Source organism: Gymnoscopelus microlampas, assembly GCF_963454915.1.
Source record: "Gymnoscopelus microlampas genome assembly, chromosome: 9".
NCBI classification, from domain to species: Eukaryota; Metazoa; Chordata; class Actinopteri; order Myctophiformes; family Myctophidae; genus Gymnoscopelus; species Gymnoscopelus microlampas.
The window spans coordinates 6681336-6709333 of record NC_139946.1 but is presented as its reverse complement, the minus strand read 5'-3'; the positions used below and the strand labels follow the sequence as shown (position 1 = coordinate 6709333).

General features: G+C 41.0%; 1 protein-coding gene across 1 annotated transcript; it reads right to left on the bottom strand.

The window, feature by feature from the left end:
• hook1 (hook microtubule-tethering protein 1) lies at positions 1–27312 on the bottom strand. Its single transcript, XM_084067164.1, has 22 exons — positions 27087–27312; positions 22432–22517; positions 21093–21165; positions 19110–19160; positions 18623–18755; positions 16863–16930; positions 16280–16342; positions 15065–15148; positions 13251–13414; positions 12067–12207; positions 11166–11367; positions 9201–9311; positions 8947–9034; positions 8334–8400; positions 5675–5815; positions 3784–3871; positions 3309–3340; positions 3120–3202; positions 2725–2825; positions 2406–2507; positions 1805–1873; positions 1–1145 (listed from the first exon to the last, which is right to left on the bottom strand). The coding sequence occupies exons 1-22, from the start codon at positions 27129–27131 to the stop codon at positions 990–992; spliced, it is 2148 nt and encodes a 715-aa protein (XP_083923290.1). The 5' UTR covers positions 27132–27312; the 3' UTR covers positions 1–989.
• Between the last annotated feature and the right edge of the window lie 686 nt (positions 27313–27998).

The window sequence follows — 27998 nt, the reverse complement described above, 5'->3', positions numbered from 1 at the left end:
TCTAAAAATGACACACAGATGCGTTCCCGTTCTTAAAGAGTTAATAAATTGAACAGGGGGCTGAGATAACATATCGTCTCTGTCGGGTGGAAACCTCATATGTCCAAAACTGTTACTTTTCAGGATTCAAATTCAAAAATAGCAAAAGTAGCAGATCTACAAGCTGAAAACGCGGCTTGCGGATCTTCTTCTTTTGATGCTTTTGTGTGACACTGTAGTATGAGGAAGTAGGGCGTTCATTTACGAAAAAAAACACAAGAAGTTATAAAATGGAGATAAGAGGTTTATACCCGACAGCAACGATATCTTTTATCTATGGTTAACTTATATCTAGAGCATTGCAAGATTATAGCCACTCTAAAATAGAGACGGGGTACGCCGAGGTACTACAGGGGGTACATGAGATGATGCTAGAATTTATTTTACTGCCATGTTTAATGAAAAAACATTAACAAACTTCATCTATACGTTTTAAACCAAACGAAAAAAACTTGACTAGCACAACTGTTACTGAATAGAAAGCAATACTTAATTTCCGTTACTATTTTATTTTTTGAACATAAACTGGACTTTTGACGTCAGTATTTCCAAAGCAAAATCTTAATGTCAGGTAAAGGGGATACAGAAGCCCGAAACGTTTGAGAGCCACTGACCTATCGTGTACAGACGGGGTCTGAGAAATAAGTGCTTATTGGTCAGCTCATCTATGAGCCCTTCCCCAGGGAAAGGAGTGCTTAAGGTCACTTGAGTGTTCTTTTGTAGGGTGGAGGGGGACAAGAGGACCCAGTGTGGATGGACATAGGGATGCACCAATTGTGCCACCGCCATTGGTGAATAATATCATTTGCCAATACGCTGATAGCAGTCAACTAGGTGAATTTCAGCATATGCCGGTTGTATGGCCGATATATCAGTTGTATCCCTAGATGGTTCAAGATCCTCTCTATGCAGATACTGGGCTCTGTGATGCGAGAAGGAGAGTGTGGGGTCTACTTGGTGGTAGTGGCTGGTGCGTTGATAGAAAGCCGGCGTGTGGCGTTGGTAACCTGCCGCTGCTGAGACAGGAAGGATTGGCCGGGGGGCACCAGGGAGGTGGCACGGCCGCCCAGGCGAGATTCGATGGCCAGCTTCTGAAAGTTCAGACTCTAAAAGGAGGGAGAAAGCGTGTGTTTTTTGTTTTTTTTTACTTTACTGACAAACAGTGTGGATTTCGTCGACTAAAACTATGACGAAAAATGTTCGTCGACTACCTTTTTTCACTGACAAAAACTAAATAAAAACTAATCTATGACGACTAAAACTATGCCCAAATATATTGACAATTTCGTCAATAAATAAAAACTAGACTAAATTGTTAGTGTGGGACTACTGGAGAAGAGATCCAGTAGAACTGAGACAAGTAATTTTATGTTTGGTTGCGCTCGAGTGCTCTGAAAATAGCAGATCTACAGCGCGTCGCAGCGCGCGTTGTGAGCTTGTAGATCGGCATGCAACCGAGTGTAAAATCAGCCAGTACGACGCCATCAAGGCACCGCCAAAATACATTATAGACGACTAAATCAACTGTAGATTTAGTCGACTATAATCTTAGGATATTTAGTCGACTAAAACTAGACAAAATGTAAAACATTTCAGAGGACTAAAATATTACTAAAACTAAATGGAATGTTATTCAAAAGACTATGACTAAAACATAATTTGCTGTCAAAATCAACACTGCTGACAAACATATTTTAGATTTTATTGTAGTGTTGTGTATGGTGTAGTTTCGTGAAGCTCAGAATATAACTTGATAACTCTTTACCTTATTGTTCCAAGCCGTCACGATCAGCTTCTCCTCATACTCCCTCAGCTTAGCCTGTTCACATTCCCGCTAGGACCAGAGAGGAGAGGAAAAGGCCAATTAACCATGACTGAAAAAAGGGGGAGAAAAAAAGGAAAGAAAAGATCCAAGCGCTCAAGAAGGAACAGAGGAGAGGACGTAAAATCAATGGACTTGTTGTCAATGTCCGTTACAAAGTTTAGAAGCCATCCTGTTTCGACCGAGCAGGGCGAGTATGAGACTGACAAACAGATTTAGCAGACGCTCTTAATCCAGAGCGATTTACAGTAAGCAAGGACACAAGATAATACATCAATAATACATCAAATGCATAGAAACAGTAATCTAATAATAAAGTAATACATAAGTAAACAATTAATCACCATTAGTCCACGTTTATAAAATGTTTTTATCGTCATTGAGCGCATGGTACGGAGGAATTAATTGGCATAACGACTAAATTGGGGAGAAAATGGGGTTAAAAAAAATAAATAAATAAATAAATGTAATAATAAAAAAATAGAGAAAACTCTTCTACAAAAGCTCACAAGCTCAGTTTTACGCCAAAAGTAAATGGAATTACCTCTAGACTGATGATCCTCTTCTCCCTGTCTGCCAGCTGGTTCTTCAGGGCAAGAATCTCAGCCGTGGCTGGATTCAACTTGGGGTCCAAGGCCCTGATCACCTAAAGGAGGGAAATACCAAATATATCTAAAATACTTCTCCATCTGACTGATTGCAAAACTAGAGAGGAAAAGGACAATTATTATTTATTAAATAAAGAAACAATAAAAGCTCCCTAAAGTTACCAATACAATGCCACAGTATCTGGATTCACAATGATCTAAGATTCACAAGAACAGAAAAGATTACATGAAAGCCTTTTTGAGGTGTTAACTCACATTGCGAGCTTTCTCCAAGTACATTTTGTATCTCTCCTCCATGGCTCTCATGTCGTCGTCCTTCTTCTTTAGAGCAGCCATCAGCTCGTCCACTCTCAGGGCTGTGAGACAAACGGGTGTCATAAAGTATTATGTCCAAAGTATCATGTAAACAATTGTAGACCAGTGTGATATCTATTTCATGTTCTATGATACAGTTTGTGAAAACATTTTGTGATGAGAGAATCACTGCTATTAGACAATATTCAACAGACCTATGACTGCAAAAGACAAGTCCTGAATCTGTTTATGACTGTGGTAGTGGTGTTTGGTGATGATGCCCAACGGACTTGTAAAGCTAGCATGAGGGTTATTTTTCAAAAGTGATAAAACGCTACGTGATTATTTTCACTCACATGTCTGCGTGTTGTCTGGCTGAAAGTCCTCTAGAAGCTCTTTCTTCTTCATGATCTCATCCTGAGCCTCATTCAGCTGAACCCTGGGAAACAACACAAACCATAATACTCCTTAGCACCCTCTACTGGAGATGGAAACAATTTTACTGCTATTTTTCAACACCGACATTACTGTAGATTCATACTTACATGTGAGCATCGATTTTCCTCTTCAGGTTAGACTGAAAACCAACAAGGAATACATTTAGAATCCTTCTACACAGTTCACATTTGCTGAATAGCAAGGCAATAGTATAGATACAGCAAGTGGGTGTCAGGGAGACAATAATAAAAAGATGTTGCGTCCTTCAGGATGATATGGCTACAGTAAATCTGGGAAATGACATCTAACAAAATGTAAAGGACATCATTTGGGCAACTGTAATGTCATTCAACCTCAACAGCAGCATGCTACAAAATGAGACAGGAAACAGTCTCCCTGTATTTATAGTACATCCATGTGTACTGCATGCGAACGTTAAGACTCATTTCGACTTAATATCACAACTGTTTCAATCCACTCAACAATCACAACCATTTTCAAATGATTTTTTTTTCCATTAAATAAATACATCACTTTTTGTCAAACGATGCAAGTTATAAATGAGCCTTTTATTGAACTCACATCATCAGGTTTGGCCGCCTGACTCTGTAGAGCCTTCTGGAGGTCCTCAACCTGCTGCTGCAGCGCAGTCATCCGCTCTCGGCTCAACCTGCAAGTAAGTACAGTTAGAGTTCATCCATGAGAATTGTGTGCCGCAGGGCTATTTCCTGTATATTTATTTCCTTACAAAAACTGTGCATTTATGTGTTATAACTAAAATCTGTATTTCTGTAGACCAGGACTTCAACAGGGGGTCCTCAGAGCTACTACAGGGGGTCCCGCAAAATCTTTGTGTGATACGATTTTCTTTTTTTACACTAACCACTTGGACCCTATTATCTCTTTTCTGAGGAGAACTTTAGCCAAAAATAGCTGATCTACAAGCTGTGCGAGGCTGCGTGAGGCGTTGTGAGCGTGTAGATCAGCTATTTTTGGCAAAGAGATACTGTATAGGTGTAGAGGGAAAACAGAGCAGACCAAATAAAATAAAAAAGTTTAATCTGAAACACAATTTTATATAATATAGAGGGGGTCCCTGCTTCATCGCTCTCTCAGCTAGGGGGTCCTTGGCCTGAAAACGTAAGACCCCTGCTGTAGACACCTCCAACAGCTCATTACAATGAATGGATTTGACTTTGTCCCCGCCTACTAGCAGTTGGCCTGGTAAACCATGCCGGTCACGTGAATTCACATTATCATATTACCATATACACCATATATTACATGGTTTACCAGGCTAACTTGTAGTCACAACAAAAAGCACTTCTCTCTCTACCCATCCGTCTTCCTTTGACAAATGGAAACGGCAATCTTTTTAAAGACTTCTATTAATAAAAACTGCTTCACAACAATGGCGAAACTTAAATAGCTTTTTATATGTGTGGGATTAGATAGATTATCAAGACATTCCACATTCTCTTGACAATACTATTGTCTTGTCTTTAAATGTCTTGATGAATTGAATACACAGGACCACAACGGAAACAAGCCCTATTAGGGCTTTTTGTGATATCCTTTTAGCACCATTGTATAATCACACCACTGTACCATTTGCAAACTGTTAATAAAGTATTCAATCAATTCAATCATTCAATACATTTCCTAGTTGTTGAATTCATATCAGGGTGCGATACAGTTATTCTGAGTGCCACAATTCAATATAAAGTCAATTAAATAGGAGGTTCATGGTATTGCGGTTGTTTACAACCACAAAAAACAGAAGAGGAGACTTGATTTGTGTATTTGTAATTAATAGGGCTAGGGTCTTCAACATTTTCAGGCCAAGGACCCCTTAGCTGAGAGAGAGATGAAGCAGGGACCCCCTATATATTATATAAAATTGGGCTTCAGATTATAGTTTTTTTTTTTACTTAGTCTGTTATTTTTTCCCTCTACACCTATACCACTTTGCCAAAAAATAGCGTTGAGAGCTTGTAGATCTGCTATTTTTTGGCTAAAGTTCTCCTCAGAAAAGGGGATGCTAGGGTTCAAGTGGTTAAGGTAAAAACAAAATCACATCACACAAAGATTTGGCGGACCCCTGTAGTAACTCTGAGGACCCCCTAGGGGTCCCGGACCCCCTGTTGAAGACCCCCGATCTAGGGAGATGTAATGAAACAATATTACAGTGCATGTATGATCTGTGTGTATGATCTGGTAATTTGTTCTATTAAATGTAATTACTTAGTCTATTAAATTGATGTTTTTAATGTTGGGAGAACAGTCAGAGAGGTCAAATAGATCTTAAATTAACCCATTATAAGACAGGGAGCGCATATTTTTGAATAACCCAACGTATAAAATAATGGTTTTAGCTAACATCTAAAATGACACAGATGCGTTCCCCGGATTGAATGGGTAAAAAAAAAAAAAAAATCTGCCTTTCCGATTAAAGATGTAAAGAACCCGGCACCTGTTGTCAGTGTCCAGTTCGCTGCGTGTCCTGTGTGCTTCTTCCAGCTGAGCCTGCAGCTCACTGATCTTCTCCCTCACACAGTCCTCCTGCTGCAGCCTCAGCATCTTGTTCTCATGCTGCAACCTGATGAACTTCTCTCTGGAATTAAACACACATAAGAATACATTAAATAGAGAAGACACTAGGTTACCATTTCCAGTTTTGGTGCATGACCAGCAGGTGACCAGATAATGTCTCAAGCTTATTGTCCCTCAGCTCAGCGGCGCCGCAAGGCTTTCTACTCTCTACATCAGCGGTTCTCAAAGATTTTCATATCAAGCACCCCTAAACAGTGGCGTACCCACTGTGTAGAGGTATGACAGGCGGTCGCCTGCCCAACTAAGATCTCGCCTCCCCTAGAAAACCCAAATAACCCCGAAAATGTGTCATTGCGTGCTTAATGTCCTCAAAGTTACGCATCCAACACACTTTGAACTGAGCAGATTGGACCTTCCGTTCCAGAGATAATGGCCAAAACATCTTGAAAACGGCCACTTTCGCCGGTTTTCGATCACCGTTTTTCGATTGAATTGACATTTCTTTTTTGTGGGTAATAGAGGGGGGGGGTGCAAAAAAAAATCTCGCCTGCCCTAAATGTAATTCCTGGGGACACCACTGCCCCTAAATTGATATATTTGACAATATTTTGTGCCACGGACCCTATAAGAGAAGATGTGTTATCAAAAATAGCAGATCTACAAGCTCACAACGCGTTGCATCACAATGCGTTGTGAGCCTGTAGATCTGCTATTTTCAAATAGCGGAAGTATAAAACAGGGTTAAAGTGGTTTCATTGATTTTGATGCTATGTTAACTAATTTAGCTGAGGACCCCCTGGAACCAAATCAAGGACCCCCCGGGGTCCCCGGGTCCCACTTTGATACCACTGCCCTACATGGATGACTGCACCTACACAAACACCTCTGCCAATAAGCTTCTCAAGTTTTACAACCCTGATCAGACTGAACCTGAACGGTGACAAATCTACATTCAAACAGGAGGTGGCTTAGTTGGTGTCCCGGGGCAGTCGTGACAACCCGCCGCTCCCCATCAACAGTTACGACTATGGAGACACTAAAGTTCCTCCAAAGACCAGCCCTCTCTTCAATGACCTTAAATAGAGGACAACATCAACTCTCGAGTCTATAGGCTTAACAGAGGATGTAGATATTGTGGCAGCTGAAGAAATTCAATCTGCCGTAGGCTACAATGTTCCCGTTATACACTGCCGTCATAGAGTCTGTCCTCACCTCCTGCATTGTGACACGTCGTGAGTTTGTAGAAGGGCTATATTGTGGTATGCAACACCGTGGTACAACCAAGTGTAAATCAGACTAAATGCTATGGTTTGGATTTCCCACAAAGTGGGACAACGAACAGGTTGCAGTACGTGATCTGGTCAGCCGGAAAGAAATCAGCAACTGCAAAACGGCCCATCATGAACTGTATACTTTCAGGGCCAGGGAGCGTAAGCAGGCAAGATCGATTTCTGACCCCTCTGATCCTGGCCATAATCTCTTTGAAGCTCTCCCCTTTGGGGACCTTAAGAACAAACAGTTCTCCCCTGTGTGGTTGCTCTATTCAACAGCTGAGCCACATACCAATACTGGATTATAACGTTGGTCTGTTAAGACTGTAAGCGCTGCACACATCTCTCCTTGTTCTCGCTATTTGCACTCATGCACCGACCAAGCGCAATGTCTATGTGCACAATGTCTATGTGCACAATGTCTATACGCACAGTACCTGTAGCATAATCTGTGCTAAATAATTTCAAGCTGGTCGGTGTACAGTGTGTAGTAATTGTGTAGTGAGCAATGCACCAAGTCAAATTCCAAAGGTGTGAAGATACTTGGCCAATAAATAGATTCAGTTTACCGAATATTGTATTATACTATAGTTTGTGAAAAAAGTACCCTTTTAACCACATTAACCCCTGGCATCCATACACATTCTGGTGCGAACATTCAGCAATCTATAGCATCTCTACAAGCTTACGATACCAATACAAGTAAATGAAGAGAGGACCTTTTTGTAGATGGCAGTACACAGGACATGTTATATGTACATCACAACATGTGCTAGTATTCACGTCCAAAGTGGCTTTCTCCTGTTATATCTCCTAATGGCTGTCAGTTCCCAGCCTGCAGTGCATTGCACTCAGATCAAATGTATGTAACTTTGCGTCACAGCTTCTCCAACTGAACTACCGTATTTTCCGCACTATATTATATTATATTATAATCCGATGCGCCTTATATATGTATCAATATTGGTTCCCTTGGTTTCCGCACTATAAGCCGCACCGTCAGTGCGCCTTATAGTGCGGATGCGCCTTATAATGCGGTGCGCCCTATATATGAAAATAATACATTTATTGAAGGTGCGCCTTATACTCAGATGCGCCTTATAGTAAAATACAGTAGTCACCACAGCAATGCGGCACGCACAAAATAAATCACACAAAAACTGTGATTTGGGGGGTTTCACAGCATGAGAAATAGGCGGTGCTGTGATGTGAAGGTGTGTGTGTGAAGAGGATCATTTGTCTCAGGTTCTTGGCAGGCCTGGTACAGACTGCAAATGTGATGTTGTCAGATGAAGAAGCATCCATTACCTGAACTCAGTGGGGAGGAGCTCCGCTGCCAAGTTATCATGGCTGGGACTGCCAGAGGGAAGCATCCCTAGGAGAGATTTAAAACATTTAAAAAAAGGATTTAGTATAGCTTATTTTCCTCCCGTTTGTCCATACCGCCGTCACCAAGTGCTTGCTCAAGGGGAAATATTGGGTCTCTTCAGGCCAAGGACCCCCTAGCTGAGAGAAAGATGAAGCAGGGACCCCCTCTATATATTGTATAAAATTGTGTTTCAGATTAAAAAAAATGTTTTTACTTGGTCTGCTCTTTTTTCCCTCTACACCTATACCTCTTTGCCAAAAATAGCCAATCTACAAGCTCACAACGCCTCGCAGCGCGAGGCATTGTGAGCTTGTGAATCGGCTATTTTTGGCTAGGTTCCCCTCAGAAAAAAGAATTCTAGGGTTGAAGTGGTTAATGTAATCCTATCTACACAAAGATTTGGCGGACCCCCAATAGTAGCTTTGAGGACCCCTTAGGGGTCCCAGACCCCCTGTTGAAGACCCCCTGCTGTAAAGCATCATATTGATTTAAAATGTCTTGAGATAACTTGTGGTGCTGTGGGCACTATATAAAGTTGACTGATTGAGGTACCTGCGTGTTTGAGCTGGTCCTGCTGGGCCTGGGTGCATCGTAGCTCCTCGTTGGTCTCCTTCAGGGAGTCTCGCTCAATGATGATCCTCTAGTGATGGTGGGACCAGGTAAGGAGAGAGAGAGAGAGAGAGAGACAGAGAGACATTCGGTTACGGTTTCTACACTGTCCTGTAGTCTGCTGTGTGCAGTAAAGGGTCATTCCGTGGTTTTGTGATCAAATATTCTCCCCGTTGACATTAAGAACCTGGTCTCACCTCTTTCTCCTTCATCATGGTTTCGTGTTTCTCCTCAAACTTCTTCATCTCGAAGGCAAGGTTGTCCGCCCGCCGAGACTCCTCAGACAGCTTCCGGTGTAGCTCCTGGATCTGAGCGCATGCATAACATTTACAATTAAATAAATGAATAAATAGAATCAGGAGGAAAGATCTAGAGCCTCAGCTAAAACAAAACTACTTAAAACATTTACTGCTAAAGTTGTGCAACGTCATGAGCAGCACAGACACACACACACAATCATTCCCCGCTTTCCTTCGTCATAGACTGGTTAATTGGATCGCTTTTCATTCGTTGCCATAGTTACCCTAGGGTGCACTCGGGTGGGAAAACACAAAGCCATTCACAACCATGGCATTGTTTACTTTCAATACACCATTACTTTTAGCAGCATACTGTAGCTGACAGGTTTATAAGGACAGAACAGAGCCGCGAGCAGCCACACATGTTGTAGTGCTGGATGGATGACGGAACGCACCCGTCATTCTGCTCACACAAGTTCCTTTTTCATTATTTCATTTGTGCCATTAACCTTATGTAAGAAATTAATTATATTCAGAGCGAATATAATTATCAATGGCTGTGTTAGTTATTGCGATTGTGGAGTTAATCGATTGGCTAAACAACGGTTTTATAGAGCACCGAAGTCTGACGTAATTTACACATCCTACCTGGTCTCTTTCCCCCCCCCCCCGTTCTGAATTCACATAGACGTCTTTAATATCGCGTCAAATAAGAACTGTGTTCCAAAATTAAACAAATGACCCCGGCGGTTTTACTCTTATGGATATGAAGCATCAACTGTCTGACGGTGAGAAAACGATAATGTTACTTCCGCCGAATTAGTTACATTTTCGCCAGAAACAGACTGTATCAAATATAAGTGACTATCATAAACAATACAGAGACTCCTCCCTGACAATATCGCCGAGACAGTATGAGACGATTCCATGATGACCCAATGTTATTCTCCATAGAGAAATGACTTTACGACCCAGGGGATGGACGAGTGACGTCAGGGACTTCTGTGCTCTATACCGTGGGTGGTGTGGCACCCTGAGTCAGGCGGTCTGCTACACAGCAGGTGACAGAGGTCTTAGGGGGGGTCAAATAAAAATCACCCACAGCCTCTTTTTCTGAAACAACATCACTTTTTGGTGATCGATGGCAGAGAACTGCTACACTGGACAATTAATGCATACAATATGACATTATGTTACTGCATGGCTTAACACATATACTGCCAATCCCGAGATATCTCGGGACATTAAATCCACCCGTTACCTGCGTATCCCGAGATATCTCGGGATCGTCTTTTTATGTGGTTTGATAACGAAAAAAAAAATTGATTGATTTTTTTTTTTTTTTCCCCATGACTTTTCCGACCCATCCTATGAGAAAATTTCCGACAACCGTTTCCGGTTCGTTTTTTATCTTGAAAAAACAGTTTTTCCCTGGTTTTGGCTAAAGATCATGGTTTTCACACGGTTTAAAAAACGAATGGTAAGCTCCGGTTGTATTTTCTTTTCTTTGATCGACGAACGGTTATCCTCTTTGTGTTTAAAAACGATCTGATAGCCGATCGGAGGCTAAGCTAATCTAAGATGGCCGGTGGGGAAACGTCACAGCCACGTCACAGCCAAACGGATATGACGTTTGCAGCCTCTTTTAGCCGCTGATACCACAGAAGAAGAAAAAGAAAAAAAAGTGTAAACATTATGAGGGCTCGTACGTCCGTCGTTGCTGTTTATAAACACCATCCGATCGCGGATTTTAATGGATATAATTTTTTTGTGAACGGTTCAAAAGGCTATAAAACTCAAAAACGCTGGCAGTGGGTGAGTACCTTATGAATAAACTCTGGCAGGGAATGTGTTAATGGATGTGATTTTGACATGACGATAAGGGAGTTTCAAAGCCCACTGTGTGTTGGTGTGTTCTTCTACCTGTTTCTTGTATGTGTCCAGCTGGGTGCGGGCAGCGTTGGCCTTGCGCAGCTCCTCCTCCAACTCGGCCGTGTTGTTCATGTAGGTCATGTTCCTCTCCTCCAGGAGTTTCACCTGCCTTCTCAGGTCACCCAGATCCTCCAGTTTTCGTCTGTATATTTCCACCGAGGTCTCCAGTTTTACCGCCCGGTCTGAGCAGCTCCTACACACGCACACGCACACACACACACACACACACACACACACACACACACACACACACACACACACACACACACACACACACACACACACACACACACACAGGAAAAAAAAATTGTCATATGCTCACACACTCCACCCCCTCCAGTAATGTGTGACCATGAGAGTGCAGAAGAGCAGTGGTGTAAAGTAACCGAGTACATTTACTAAAGTCATTTGCTTGAGTACAATTTTGAGGTACTTTTACTTTACTGGAGTATTTCCAATGGTCTATATACTTTTACTTCTACTCCACTACATCTCAGAGGCAAATATTGTACGTTTACTCCACTACAATTATTTGAAAACTTTAGTAACTAGTTACTTTGAAGATATAAATGATTACGTTATAAAACATACATTAACCACTTTAGCACTATTTTATACCTAGGCTAGATCTACAAGCTCACAACGCGTCGCGATGCGACGCGTTGTGAGCTTTTAGATCTGCTATTTTCAAATATTTTAGCACTTTTACTTTTGGCACTTTAAGTACATTTTGATACCAATACTTCTGTACTTTTACTTTTGTACTTAGTCAATTTTGAATTCCGGCCTTTTACTTTTAACAGAGTACTTGTACATTGCTATATTGATACTTTTACTTAAAACATTTGAGTACTTTTTCCACCACTGCGGAAGAGACAGTGGACAAACACACCTGAGGATGTCCAGTTCGTCTTTGAGTGCCCGGGACTCCTCTGCCAGGCTGGTGAGTTCGTTGTTGCGGTGCTGAACCTCGACCAACTCCTTCTCTATGGCTTCACAATGGATGCGGTAGTCATCCTTAGCAGACTCCAGCCTAAGAGCGGCACAAAAGCATGCACACACACTTAGGTGTCTTTGATGGGTATTCATATTTTGTTGTTATATTAGACCAGCGGTGGGCAACTTTGATGATGGAGAGGGCCACTATATATTCCACACTAACTCCAGAGGGCCACATTGCATACACTGTCGGGTATTTTAACTTTTTTCGTAAATTAATGCAGTACTTCGCCATACTATGTCACACAAAAGTAGCAAAACTGCGACGCATTTTGAGCTTGTAGATCTGCTATTTTTGCTACTTTTGAATTGGAATCCTGCTTTTTTTGGGGCTATTTTTGAATTGGAATCCTGAAAAACGCATTTAGTTATAGTTATGTTAACTTTATGAACTTAAATACAAATACATTGGACATAAAAAAGACAATAGAATTGTTATACTAGTCATTAAGCTACTAATATAGACTGAAGTAATTAAAGCGGGTCATGTTTGCAATTGTAACAGCTGAAATCAATAATATATCAGTGTTCCGATATTAACCTGTCGGCCGCCTTAAGTGAAGGTGGGGGCCGAATGTGGCCCCCAGTTGCCCATCTATGTATTAGACAATGGAGCACAACCAAGTATAAATCAGGCCTTAGAGATGTTAGAGATTCAGGGCCCCATCTTGCGCGTCGCCTTACTCCTTATGCCTAACAGCTATTTTGGCTATTTTTTACTATTTTGTAAAACATTTTAAAACTGAAAATAGACGATCTACATCGACACATTGTGAGCTTTGTAGATCGGCTATTTGAACTATTAAAAATGTTTTTCAAAATAGTAAAAAAAACACCTAAAATGTTTAGGCATAAGGGGTAAGATAGGGCTTGTGGGACCAGAGACCCAGGTCCTATAGTTTGTCTATACGCCATGTGGCCACTATGATGTTTACATTAGTTATTCAAACCAGTGGTTCTCAAACCTCTTACATGTTTTTTGAAAATAGGATCTACAAGCTTACAATCCGTCGCAATGCGACACATTGTTATTGGCAAGCTATTGGGCATAACATGAAATATTGATGGAAAACACACTTGAAGTTCTCTTCCTGCACCCCCTCCAGCTGTAGCTGTAGCTGGCTGTGTTTCCTTCCTGAGGGCGTGCTCGGGTCGTCGAACGAGTCCAGCTGATTGGCGCGGTCTGTTAAAACATCGTTCTCAGCATATAGGCTGTTCCGTTCCTCTTGGAGGATAGTGACCTGCCAAAGGTACAGAGAAGTATGAGACCCATGTTCTTTTCTTTTGACATGCAGCCACTTTTAAATTGGATTTAAATAACAATCATTGTATCAAGTCAGTGAGGATGCTTTGTTAAGTTCCCCTTCCCTTTCTTGGCCAAGTATTTCATGCAAAGCAACACAACACAACACAGCATGTCAGCATTGAAATACAGCCATCAATTACAGATGACTCTCCTCTCCACGGCTGTTAAACGAACAATGTAGTTATTCCAGACTGGAAGCCGAACACAAGCATCTTAAGCAAACATGTTAATACATGGCTGGTTAGTTCCACCTCTCGCCCGCTGTTCCCTACATCAGGGGTCTTCAACAGGGGGTTCGGGACCCCTAGGGGGTCCTCAGAGTTACTACAGGGGGTCCGCCAAATCTTTGTGTGATATGATTTATCTGCGAGGCGTTGTGAGCTTGTAGATCGGCTATTTTTGGCAAAGAGGTATATCGGTGTAGAGGGGGAAAAAGAGCAGACCAAGTAAACAAAAAAAGTTTAATCTTAAACACAATTTTATACAATATAGAGGGGGTCCCTGCTTCATCTCTCTCTCAGCTAGGGGGTCCTTGAGCTGAATTGCCCTACATTGTCACTTGTTACAACAAGGCATGTCCGTCAAAAGAGAACTTGTCCATCGTCTGGAAAAATTGCCTTTTATAGAAATGAATGTAAAACAAGTACATCAAATAGAAGCGGTCGTTGAAACAGTAACGCTTGAGAAATTACTTTGAAAAGGAATGCCTTCCTTGCTGCTAGTCTCTTTAAATGTGAGCCATACAGCGCCAGCGGTCCAAAAGGACAACTGTCCCCATTAGATAAGCACACATCCAGTAGGTACATGAGGAAGAGCACCTAACATTAAATACATACAGAGTGGGTTATGTTTTAGCAAAAATATCCCAATAGAGCCTTCTGTTAGCTGGGTTAGTTGAGAGTCAGTGAGTTGGGCTGGCCAGCAGCCCGGCACTGAGTTATTAAGTAGTTTTGGCTTGACGGTCGGCCATGTTGAACTTACCTCACCGCGACCACAGGAGCGCAAGACCGGAGACAAAACAAATTAATCTGTCGAGAGTCCAGCGGAAGAGAGCATCAGAATGTGCCTGCTGTGTCTTTACCTTCAGTTTGGCTGCACTGCACATGAGAGGCATGAGGACAGAGGGCTAACACTCATGGCTCTCCAACTCTCCCCTCAAGGCTGTGGGATACTCACACTCACAGAGCAGGGCAGAGTCGAGGGCTCGGAGCTTAGACTGATCTGTAAAATGACAGCTCTTCTGCCACACCAACTCCAAACAATGGACTCAGCATCAGTGTATTACACAGCTCCGGTTTATACTGTACGGTACCACAGAGTGTGCGTGTGCGTGTGCGTGTGTGTGTGTGTGTGTGTGTGTGTGTGTGTGTGTGCGTGTGTGTGTGTGCGTGTGCGTGTGTGTGTGTGTGTGTGTGTGAGAGAGAGAGAGACTGTTCAAACTTAAGGCCATTTTGACTTGACAGGAACAGATGGGGACGAGTTCAACACCTACTGTATTCTGAATTAGGCATGTGCAAACAATAAATAGAAGAACAGAACAGCCCTGAGGTACAGAGAGGATGTGTGTATTATACTATGTATTCACCTGAACATCTAGCTCCAGACAGCGCTGTGCCAGCATCTCCTTCTCTGATACAACATCTGAGAGTTCCTCCAGTGCCTTTTTCAGCTGTAGACAGAGAAGAACACGTGCTCACACATTACTAATAGAGCAGCGGTTCAAAGGTTATCTCACTCAGGACCTTCTCTATGAGGTCATGACCCAGGAAGCAATGTCCTCCTATCTAACTAGTTTTTAGTTCACGGCCCACACAACCAGGCCAGGAATTTCATGCAGGCCATGGCCACCAGTGTTGATCATAAGATTATAGTCGACTAAATCTACAGTTGATTTAGTCGACTAAAATGTATTTTGGCGGTGCCCTTGTGAGCTTGTAGATCTGCTATTTTCAGAGCGCAACCCAGAGTGCAACCAAACATAAAATGACTTGTCTTTTAGTTCTACTGGATCTCTTCTCCACTAGTCCATCTCTAACATTTTAGTCTAGTTTTTATTTGTTGACAAAATTGCCAATATTTAGTCTCACTTTTAGTCATTGTAGCTTAGTTTTTATTTTGTTTTTATTTCGTTTTCGTCAGTGAAAAAAGGTAGTCGACGAACATTTTCCGTCACTGTTTTAGTCGACGAAATCAACACTGCTTCAAACAAGTCCAGTTACACCGCTTAGGCCAGGGATGAGCGTGTCTGAACTTATGACTCGGGAGTTTGTACAAATAACCGGTAATTTGTAAATACCAAGACACTATTTCGTGAAATCAACTTTTCTTTCTTCTTTCAATAACAGTTATACTTTCTATTCAAAACTAAAATAATCTGTAACATTTACATTAAATTAATTATTTCCTTGGACTTCAAATCATTGTTTTAGTTGAAGGTCTTGCTTCGCTGGCATTTGTCCTTTCTTATCTAAAACAAATTGATAACACCAAAAAAGGCCAAATGGCCTTGCCCCTAAAACGATGAAAATCCAGGCCTGGTCATGACCCACCTGTTGAGGAAAACTAGACCAAAACAAATAGGGCTTGCAGTTCTATGATAAAATATGTTAAAAAATTATGCTCTCCAATACTCTACCAAACCATTAATGAACATGCCTATTACACTGATTATAACATGCTATGAAAAATACATATATGGAATATGACTATAACCAGAACAAGGACCATGTATATTAATCAAAAATATAAAAAACGAGTACAGTCATGCAATTCACACCCATTGGGCTTTAATAACACCAACCTGCAACTCCAAGTCCCCAGGCGGCTCTGCCCCAAACTGGGCCCTGCTCTCGTTACTCATGAGCTGAGGAGGAAACATGTCACTGGATTTAATACATGGACACATGAAACAAGATTCAAAGTCCTACATTTACTTTTCACAAATGCACAGATACAGTAAAACTTGGTAGCTTCAGGCATGGCAATTCATTTTTTTACTAAACCGTGAAAGCTGTCATTTTAGATTTTAGCGTTGGCTATTAAAAAATAGCAGATATACAAGCTCACAGCGCGTCACTTCGTGCCGCGCTGCAATCTTGTACATCTGCCATTTTTGAAATCATCATGAAATACATATCATTTTGGGGGTCCTTTGGGAACTACTGTTTTTAGAAGGAAATTAGAATTAGTAGAAGTAGAATCGGCCTCAAGCCTTAATGGGTTAAAAACTATATTTTGAAGAAAAAAAATTCAATCGTGATAAACGTGGAAAAATGTCATAGTTACTCGTGACCTATAAAAATGTGTTGGGGACACAAACATTTGTCCCAAAGTGTCCCAAAGTGTTTGGGACACAAACATTTCAACTTCAAAAGCTTACTGACCTCTTGAATGGCTGTCATGACCACATGCTGCACTGACTCCTCCAGGGTCATAATGATCTGAACGTATTCTGGAGGTCAAAGAGATTGAACACACACACACACACACACACACACACACACACACACACACACACACACACACAGAGAAAGTATCATTATTAACATGATTCCTCATCATCATGCGTCCTCCACTGCCTAATGACTTGAGCCAGACCGATGTAACAGTTGTTGTGATATATCGGCCATTCAATTCAATCAGATCTAGTTTTTTCAAATTGATTACAACATTGTGCACTTTTTGACAAAATATTGGTCAGAACAATGTTGATTTCGTCGACTAACGATGAACGATATGACGAAAAATGTTGGTCGACTACCTTTTTTCACTGCCAAAAACTAAATAGAAACTAAGCTATGATGACTGAAACTAAGACTAAATATATTGACAATTTCATCAACAAATAAAAACTAGACTAAAATGTTAGTGAGAGACTAGTGGAGAAGAGATCCAGTAGAACTAAGACAAGTCATTTTATGCTTGGATGCGCTAGGGTGTGCATGCAACCGAGTGTAAAATCAGCCATTACGACGCCATCAAAGCACCGCCGAAATACATTTTAGTCGACTAAATCAACTGTAGATTTAGTTGACTATAATCTTATGATATTTTGTCGACTGAAACTAAACAAAAACTAAAACATTTCAGATGACTAAAATATGACTAAAACTATCATAACTTATAGATAACCTTTGAACTTAACTTATTTAAAAGACTATGACTAAAACTAAATTTGCTGTCAAAATCAACACTATCGAAACATCAGTAATCGGCGGGTCGACCAGACCAGTGCCCAAAAATGTGTCTCTAGTTGGGGCTCTGCTAATGACTAACCATGTGACACTGTGTCCTCTGTGAGTCTCCAGTGAGTAGAGCCAATCTGGGTCTGTCTTTGTCACTGGCTTGGCAGGGCAATAATGAGCCATTGTTGGACTGAGAAATTCAAGAAGCCTGGCTGGGATTTTGACGCCCCCATCTCTCCTTTATTCTATTCTGTACAGTGCAATGTACAGATGTGTGAATATCCATGTATGCTTTTTCTGTATGCATGCATTATAGGGTATTTTCAGCATTACAGTTACGCTTAAAAATGGTAACGAATTGTAAAAAAAAAAATGCATTTATAAAATAGGTGTCCTTCAATGTTTTCTCCTCACAAGAATAGTAATATAAGTGTGTGTGTGTGTGTGTGTGTGTGTGTGTGTGTGAGAGTGTGAGAGTGTGAGTGAGTGAGTGAGTGAGTGAGTGAGTGAGTGAGTGAGTGAGTGAGTGAGTGAGTGAGTGAGTGAGTGAGTGAGTGAGTGAGTGAGTGAGTGAGTGAGTGAGTGAGTGAGTGAGTGAGTGAGTGAGTGAGTGAGTGAGTGTGTGTGTGTGTGTGTGTGTGTGTGTGTGTGTGTGTGTGTGAGGTGTGTGTGTGTGTGTGTGTGTGTGTGTGTGTGTGTGGATAGTCAAAGAGACAATACCCTCATACCTGCCTAACTACTTCTCCAAAAGAGGGACCCACTAGAAGACCCACTAGAGGGAGCGACCATGATCTGGTACCACCCAAATTTGTGCATGTTGATGAATTGAATACATAGGACCACAATGGAAACCAGGACTTTCTTGTGTTATCCTTTTTAGCTTTAATGTCTTACTGTACCACGTGCTGTTCGCATTTCTGACTAATAAAGTATTCAATCGATCGATCAAACAAACAAACCTTGTTTGCGTTCACATCTCACGGCACAGCCCAGTATGAGCTGCAGCAGCCTGCCCAGCTGCACAGGGTCCGAGTGCTCTGCCACCTTGGCCAGGTCTGGCATGGGGAAGGCTGAGATTTGCTGGGCCAGGACCTGGTGGTGTAACAGGAGATTTATTTATTTTATGTTAAGTGATATAAATAAAAATCATGACAACAACAACTATTCAAATTATTTTTAGTTTATCGTTGCTGTCGGGCAGAAACATCTCATCTCCATGTTTCAACTTTTAGTTTTTACTTAAATGAATGCCACACTTCATCATACACCAGTGTCTCACAGAAGTAGTGAAAATAGCCGATCTACAAGATGCGACACGTTGTGAGCTTGTAGATCTGCTCTTTTCACTATTTTACTTTTTTTTTAATATAATATAATTTATATAATATTTAATACAAGGTTTCCACCAACAGCGACAAATATAGCACAGTTCACTACCGTAGTTACCTCATTATAATAATCTACAATCATCTGCAGGATCTTCTTCATGTTGTTCATCTGAGGAGATAAAAGTTTGTGGATGGTTATAAAAAACTAAACTGTCAAAGTAGGAATCAAAACCAGGGAATTACAAAATAAGGTCCCTTTCCATATATACTTCCAACTTAATGGAACAGTAATTACAAAATCAAAGTCCCCTTATCACATGCTTCTGATTTCATGGAATAGCATTAATTAAAAAAAGATTCACAGATACACCAGTGAACTTGAATCACAGGAGTACCAGTGGTAGAAAAACAGTATTGCAACCATTTTAGAGCTTTAAAAACAGTAACACACATTCTACACACACTCCAGGCACGTCAGAAAGAATTTCAGAAGAGGGGTCAGAGAGTAGTTTCAGGCGGGAGTGGTGACCCTGGAGCATGTAGTACTTTATAGTCTTCAACGCTGCAATAATGAGTCGGCATAGCCTGGACAGACTTTATCAGCTGTAATGTGGTGATACTAAAACTAGATGCAGGCAATTTCCAATACCCAATTAATCAAGCGAATGTTTTGCAGCACGAATAAAAGCACCAGGAGAAAGAAAATAGGCCGGCTTGTACTTTGTCAATGTACTGTACAAAGCCAGAAGCAACGAAAACATGATGAATACAAATTGTGTGTGTAGTGTATGACCCCCATTAACCGCTGCATCAGGTACTGTACAGTTAAGAGTAACAAGCTGTTACCATAGAGTTTATATAACTGTATGGCCATTAGCCTTCCAGTATGTTTGACCAGAGATGCTGCTGTGCATGGTACAGCAGTTAATGTAGTCTGTAGAGACACAATTGTATGAGTGCAGCCGTTTCCTTGAGAATATATATTGCTTCGACAGAAGAAACTAAACCTTTTTCAGCTGATTAGTGTGCTTAGGTTCATGCCTCTTGGCTGTTTTTTTTTAAATCATATTGCCTGCTTTGTCCAGACTTGACTATCACACCAGATATTAGACACAGTACCAGGACTTTTTATTTGCTCCAGGTTCAACTGTAAACTACACTGTCCCAACACCAAAGACTGCCATATGTAAATTATTGCCAGGGTTTGACCATTACGTAATGCTTTTGCACGAAGTAGGTTTATACAATTCTTTTCATTTTTGTTGGCCTTAAATATTGCTGCTGTTCCTCTATCTATGCAGAGCTAGTTTTGTTTTTGATGGTTGTTTATATCAGCCTTGTTTATAAAAGCCTTTCCATGGCCATGTTGAGATCATATACTGTAGTTTAACCCATTGAGGCCTGAGGTTCCGATTCTGCAAAATGTCTTCTAAATCCTAACGGTTTTCTGAAAAACGTATGTTTCTATATCAGTGGTGCTCAAACTTTTTCATGTCAAGGACCCCCAAAATTATATGAATTTGGCCACGGACCGCCATCTCAAAATATTTTGTTCCAGGGACCACCAGAACCAAAGATTTGAGTTAATGTTTGCTTTTAAAGAATATATATATATTCAAAGATTTGCACACATTTTCAGGATTTTTCAAAAATAGCAGATCTACAAGCTCGTAGCGCGGCACTCGGTGCCGCGCTACGAGCTTGTAGATCTGATATTTTTGAATAGCCAAAGTGTAAAATAATGCTTTTTAGCTCAAATCAAAAAAGATGCGACACAGATGCGTCCCAGGTCTTAAAGGGTTAAAATATATTGAGATTGTGTCTGTAGAACTGAATTGTCATCCTGAAACGTGTTTTAAGTGAAAAGATAATCTGGTCTAGATTCAGGTGAACTTCCTTGTTGGTTCAACAAGTTGTGTCTACCACCACACGACGACTACCTATGTCACCTGCCATCTGCTCTTTATATCTTCTCCATTCTGTCTCTTTGTACTGTAGTGGCAAAATAAAGCTGAGATGCCACATTGGAGTCTGCATATAAAAAGGCAGCACGGCAAGAGAACGGGTACAGACTATATGATGAGACAGCACTGTTCTGTACCTTCAGTCTCCAGTTGTCCCCTGTATCCGTTTTGATACGGCTCAGCCACGCGTCGCTGAACCATGCTGGGTCTCTGCAACACACACACACACACACACCACTGCTGAATTTGATAACATAATACCCTCTTTAAGTTCAATGTGTTCCAGTGCATATATGCATATCATTAAGAAGCAATGAATGAATTTATATGTATTTGGCCACGGACCCCCATCTGAAAAGGTTTTGTGCCAGGGACCCCCAGACGAGAAGATTTGTGTTAAAAGTCAAAATTATTCAACATTTTTTCACCCTAACACTTTCAAGATGATTCACATTTTTTTCCAAAAATAGCAGATGTACAAGCTGGCAGCGCGGCACGAAGTGACGCGCTGTGAGCTTGTACATCTGTTATTTTTGAATAGCCAAAAAGTACAAAATATGGATAAAGTGTGTAAAAACGATTGTGACGTTATATTAACTCATTTTGCCTGGGGACCCCCTGGAACCTCCCCAAGGACCCCTGTGGGGGTCCCCCGGACCGCACTTTGAGAACCAAAGCTGTAGAGAGCTGTAAGGGTGACTTTATGCTTTGGCAGAGAGAGACATAACTCGTCAAATGGTCCCCGCCCCAAGACAGTTCACCCTGCATTTCCCTGACTGGACTAAAATGCCAGGCTGCAGTGTATACACTGTATACAGTACAGTGAATTGTTGCTGTCAGCAGTGGTGGAAAGTAACTAAGTACATTTACTTAAGTACTGTACTTAAGTAAAATTATGAGGTATTTGTACTTTACTTGAGTATTTCCAACTTCCAATACCTTTACTTCTACGCCACTACATCTCAGAGGCAAATATTGTACTTTTACTCCACTACAATTATTTGAAAACTTTAGTTACTAGTTACTTTTCAGATACAAATTATAATATTATGAAACAAACATTAACCACTTTAGCCCTATTTCATTCATAGGCTATTTGAAAATAGCAGATCTACAAGCTCACAACGTGTAGTAGCAAAAATAGCCATTCTACAAGGTCCATTTTCTTTTTTTTCTTAAAGTGAAAGTGGTTACATTTGTCTGTGGGTTTGATAAATATTTAACCAATGAAAACGTATTAACAAGAGCTTGTGACTAACTAACTACATTGGATCCACTGGAACACAGGCGTTTTTTTTCTCCCCCATTTCCTGAAAAGTAACAGTTTTGGACATACAAGGTTTCCATCGTAGGCAAGGCAAGAGTAAAAAAATGAATAATGCAACTGCAGAGTAGACATAATATTATTATGATTAATGGAGTGAGAGAGAGAGAGAGAGAATATATAGTGTTTGTTGTGGGTGTGCGTTCTCTCACATCTGATGCAGTGCCTGTGACATTGCTGCTCCTGTGGTCAGCTCCTCTGCTGTCGTGCATGGCTCCAGGGTGTTGAAGGTCTGGAGCTGTAGGGTGAGCAGAGAGTTGATCAGGAAGGAGACGGAGCAGTGTTCATTTTGATTTAGTTTAGTCATAGTCTTTTGAATAAAATGTCATTTAGTTTTAGTCATATTTTAGTTATCTGGAAATTTTTAGTCGACTAAATATCATAAGACAAACATGTATTTTATCAGGCCTTGATGGCGTCGTAATAACGGATTTTACACTTGGTTGCATGCTGAAAATAGCCGATCTACAAGGTCACAACGCGTCGCAGCGCGACACGTTGTGAGCTTGTAGATCTGCTATTTTCAGAGCACAACACCTGAGCGCAATCAAACATAATATGACTTGTCTTTTAGTTCTACTGGATCTCTTCTCCACTAGTCCCTCACTAACATTTTGGTCTAGTTTTCATTTGACGAAATTGTCAATATATTTAGTTTTAGTCATCATAGCTTAGTTTTTATTTTGTTTTCGTCAGTGAAAAAAAGGTAGTCGACGAACATTTTTCATTTAGGCGGCGAATTTAACAGAGAGAGAGAGAGAGAGGACACTTCAGGAGACAAGAGGAAAACCTAGAGTGATGCTTCTCAACTGAAGTTGAACTGTCCTGGACGTTCATCAACTGTTTAGTTTTTTTGCCATATCAAAAGCAGTCCTGGGGAAAGAGAAAAATGATGGTGTGCTAATAGTCTCGCGTAGCCAGACAATTATTCCACAATCTCTGAATGCTACAGTATATAGAGTCTGGAACTACAACTCCCAAAATCCGAGAGAGGGAACTGGCACTTCCGTTCACGAAAATATATTTTAAAATATCTTTACAATTTACTTTTTAATTTCCATTTCTGCTAAGCAGCAAGCTATGTATACTTAGATGATTTTGATTTATATTAGGATCAATTTGCTAATGCTAATTATGCTAATAATACTACAACCACACCAACGTTACAACATATCTAATGGTTGTGTATTCCTATTTGTCAATGTGCATTTGTACATGTCCCTATATAAACCATACTACTGTAACTAACAGTAACCACATTTGACCATTAAGCTTGTAGACTTAATGATCCGACATCAAAAGATAAAAGTACCATATTCTGATAGTGATCATTTCTACAGAGCGTTTGTTCGGTCACAGGGGTCTCTCCAGCTCTTTAGTAAACAGAATATAGTACATTTTCAGGTGACAAAATTTAAGCCAATCAGGAGAGAGTACTGAAAATGCATTTTTTTTGTTTAATAAAGAGCTGGAGAGACATGGGAGACGCCTTTTACTTAACAAACACTCTATAGCAATGAGTACTATCAGAATATAGAGCTATTTAACACTTATTTTAACCAAAGTAAATCACTTACCCTACCCTTAAATTAAAACTGCATTCATATTATCAAATTAATATTCACAACATTAAAAGTTGTTCGTTGTGTGGCGCTGTCCAGTTATGGGTGCTGAACCACTGGGTAGAAAGCAGCAACTTAAGGCTAATTACAGTTTCAAATTGCATGGCGATGCATGGCCATCTACTGTACTATGAATGAGCAGGCAGAAGAATTAGGTGAAATGTACGAGTGCATGTGAGTTTGGATAAGAGCCAATTATTAGCCTACAGTATATATACATTCAGAAAGATGGTGTCGTACAGCAGTGCAGTTATTAACACACTTATCCCTGGGGAGTTTTCACCACAACAACCAGATATTCCCTTTGGGGGAAAAGCATTGAGTTGTAGAGAGAATGGAGGTTTAATGTATGTACAGTATATGGATATAGGTGGATGGGCAGATTTAATAATGTATGCATGTAATATGTATGCATGCATGGATGGATGGATGGATGGATGTATATGATGGATGAATAGGCTCTATTCACAGCAGCCATATTATGAAGACATTCACAGGTGTTACCAATGATACTAATGAAGGCTCTGTTCCATTCTGGTCAAACAGAGTCAGGGTGCTGATATTGTGCATATCTACAGTTGGGGTCCAGGGACCCTCATGGGCTTCCAAATGGCCCCTTACAGGTGTGTAACTCTGAGAGTTATGGGGGTCGTGGAAACCACTGCGCTAGATTAAATGGAACAGAGCCTTCATTAGTATCATTGGTAACACCTGTGAAGGAAGTGATAATATGGCTGCTGTGCATAGAGCCTGTTATACTGTAGGTGGAGAGATGGATAGGTGAATGGAAGAATAGGTGGATGGATGGATAGATGGATGGACTAGGTGGCTGGGTGCATGGACTAATAGTCACTAGAATTGTGCTATGATGAATGTGATGATACTAAAGCCACAGATGTATCCTAGGGAAGTTCTAAATAATTCAACTAGCAGTTGTGGTGTTTAGGTGAATTCTCAAAACAAGCTCTACATGTCTTTCAAATAATCACTCCCATCATGTTAACATTTTGTTTTACATCTTAACAAATAAAATGGCATGTCACATGGCCCTGTGTGTGTGTGTGTGTGTGTGTGTGTGTGTGTGTGTGTGTGTGTGTGTGTGTGTGTGTGTCAGTCTTTGGGTTACTAAATACAGTTTTCCCATTTATGTCCTCTCCCCTCTCAACTCTCCAACATGTGGTTCAAGTTCAAGTAAACAACAAAATAACGTGGCCTTCATAAACTCTAAACAAAAGAAAACAACAAACCAAAAACTCTACAAAGAACAACAACCTTTCAGTGGTTTTGTTGTTAAATGTACAAAATAGCAAAGGGAACCTGACACATCATGGGAAGTCCATCTCTTACGTTAAACATTAAAGGTTGGTTTTAAATCAATGATTTGCTGAGTGCGGTTATCGTGCAGATTGCTTTATAATTATAACTGCTCTGAAAATAATATAGCTCATTGGTCAGTTAATATTACAAGATGCAAGGAGCGACATTCCACACATGTCTCCCCCGGGTTAATTAGATTAGCTCTAAATCGGATGAGGATCAACTGAATTAAGGATATTTGTTGCCTTTGTTTCTTATGCGTCGTAATCGGTAAATGTATAACGTTATTTAGCATAACGCACAATGCAGCATATAGGCTTAGCCTTGGATCAAGACTATCATAGATGTATTTGATCGATTTTGACATTAGGATATCTACGACAGTCTTGGGCTCTACCCCCCAGAGCGTCCTGGACTTTCACCAGTAAACCCCGTATTTCTCCAAACATGTACAAATGTAAATGATAAGGTGCTTAGCCGGTTGCCCCAAATGTTAACTCGGCATTCGGAATCTTTGTACACTGTATTAGTCCGTATTGTTCAATAGATATCTGTTTTAATCCCGTTTGTGGCCGAACGCCATTTCTCCCCCTAGTTTACTTCCTGTTTACATTGGAGTGTAATACCGGCTTTCACCGGATGCGCCCCGTCACTACCGTCCATTGGGGAATACAAGGAACTTCCGACAGAATTCGACACAGACGGGATTAAAACACATATCTATTGAAAACATACGGACTAATACACACTGGTTCCGAATGTCGAGTTAACATCCGCAGCTACAGGGTCAGCACTTTATATGATACATTTGTACATGTACGGAGAAGTACGGGCTTTCCGCGCGGATGTTCAGTGATAATTGGGGGGGTGAAGCCCAAGACTGTCATAGATACGAAGGTAAAAGTCAGATAAAATGATAGTCTTGAGCCAAGGTAGCCCCTACGGAACCTCTCCCTCCGCTGTACGCTGTATAGCTCCGAGATGAGGTCCCTCGTTAGTTACTGCCGTCTGTTTTCGAAATGGTCGCACGTCGTCCACTTTACATGTTTCTTACCCCTTTCTGCACATCGTATCCAAAAAGTAAAGCATTTCCGCCACTCTCTCAGATGTTTGAAGTTTTAACGCGCCATAAAAGCTATCCAACGGGTTGAAGAAAGTATTTAATTTGCCTCGGTTTTCATCCGGTTCCATAATATTTTGCATTAGAAGATGCAATTCAACATTTGACCAGTAGGGTAAAAAGTAATGTTATCTCTACGGGCGCAACTCTTGCGCAATGTCTTAAAAACCATGTAACCGGATGAAAACCGAGGCAAATTAAATACTTTCTTCAACCCGTTGGATGGCTTTTATGGCGCGTTAAAACTTCAAACATCTGAGAGAGTGGCGGAAATGCTTTACTTTTTGGATATGATGTGCAGAAAGGGGTAAGAAACATGTAAAGTGGACGACGTGCGACCATTTCGAAAACAGACGGCAGTAACTAACGAGGAACCTCATCTCGGAGCTATACAGCGGAGGGAGAGGTTCCGTCGGAGCTAGAGCCAAGGCTAATATATAGGCTATCACTTCCATAAGGATAGGCTTAGGCTATGCTATACAATGAGGTGTATCGATCTATATACTATAACGCTGCACGATTCTGCTAATAAATGATTAATGCATGCAAACACACACACACAGAGGTATAACAACCAGGGTCCCTAAATGCGCCTCAGAGTCCTCATATTTCCTCATTGGTAGGATCAGTTCCAGGGAGTATATTTGCTGACATAACACGATCAGGTGAATCCCTGTCGGGGGTTTATACGTAACGTAGCCTAATAATCACACGACTTGAGAGCGATCGACACACAGCAGATACTCACCCATATTATAAGACTGTCACACAGGGCCGTTTGGTTTTTGTCCATCGCTCACCCACCGTGTGCGTGTGAATAATGAAGTGTATAATCTGGTCTACCTGACTGTCAACAAAGCTTCATACAGCACCTCCTCTGCATTTCTCCTCTCACCTGCGAGAGGTAGATCCCTATGCTAGTAGATCCCTAACGTCAAATGCGTAAATGTAACAATGAGCGAGGACGGTCGCTCCGCGGGGGAACTAACGCAAAATGATACGTGAATGACCACCTTCCTCGGGTTTTTTTACGCGTGTCGCCGAGTGGGATTTGGGCCAGTGTTGCCAGATTTTGTGAGAGAAATAAGCAACAACGTATGTGAAAACAAGCCCAAAAGGAAGCGAGCCCTTCGCCCTTGGCTTTAAACATACATGATACTCTACAAGCTCACAACGCGTTGTGAGCTTGTAGATCTGCTATTTTTTTTTTAATCTTGAAAAATGTGGAATGTTTTTGAAACATTTTAACACAAATCTATCCCACTGCCTGTCAAAAAAAATGTTGACTTGAAAATGTTTTAGAACCACAGGTTTAAACAACATTAGGAAACAAGGCCAAATAAGCAACCACAATTTGGAAACAAGCCCCCAAAAAACCCGCAACGACCAACATTTTACAAGCAACTTTACAGAAAAACAAGCCAAAAGTGGCTTATAATACGCGGACATGGCAACGCTGGCATCGACGGGATAAAAACGCAGGACAGAAGGATGAAACGCCAATGATATCGTGAGTTGAGTGAACCAGCGTCGATTCTAGACCAATGGACGTTGAGATCCATGGAGATTGATGGCGCTCAAGTGGTCGAGCAGCCAATCAGAGGTCGCAGCCTGTGCCCTTCGTACACGCCCTACTGATCCGATTTGCTTGTAGGCATTT

Excerpts from the sequence above, each read along its gene's own strand:
- hook1 (XM_084067164.1), bottom strand. The coding sequence starts at position 27,131 with ATGGACAAAAACCAAACGGCCCTGTGTGACAGTCTTATAATATGG. Across the intron at positions 15,149-16,279 it reads CTGGGGACTTGGAGTTGCAG|CTGAAAAAGGCACTGGAGGA; the intron begins GTTGGTGTTATT and ends CTCTGTCTACAG. Across the intron at positions 2,826-3,119 it reads GCCAGACAACACGCAGACAT|CCCTGAGAGTGGACGAGCTG; the intron begins GTGAGTGAAAAT and ends TTTGTCTCACAG.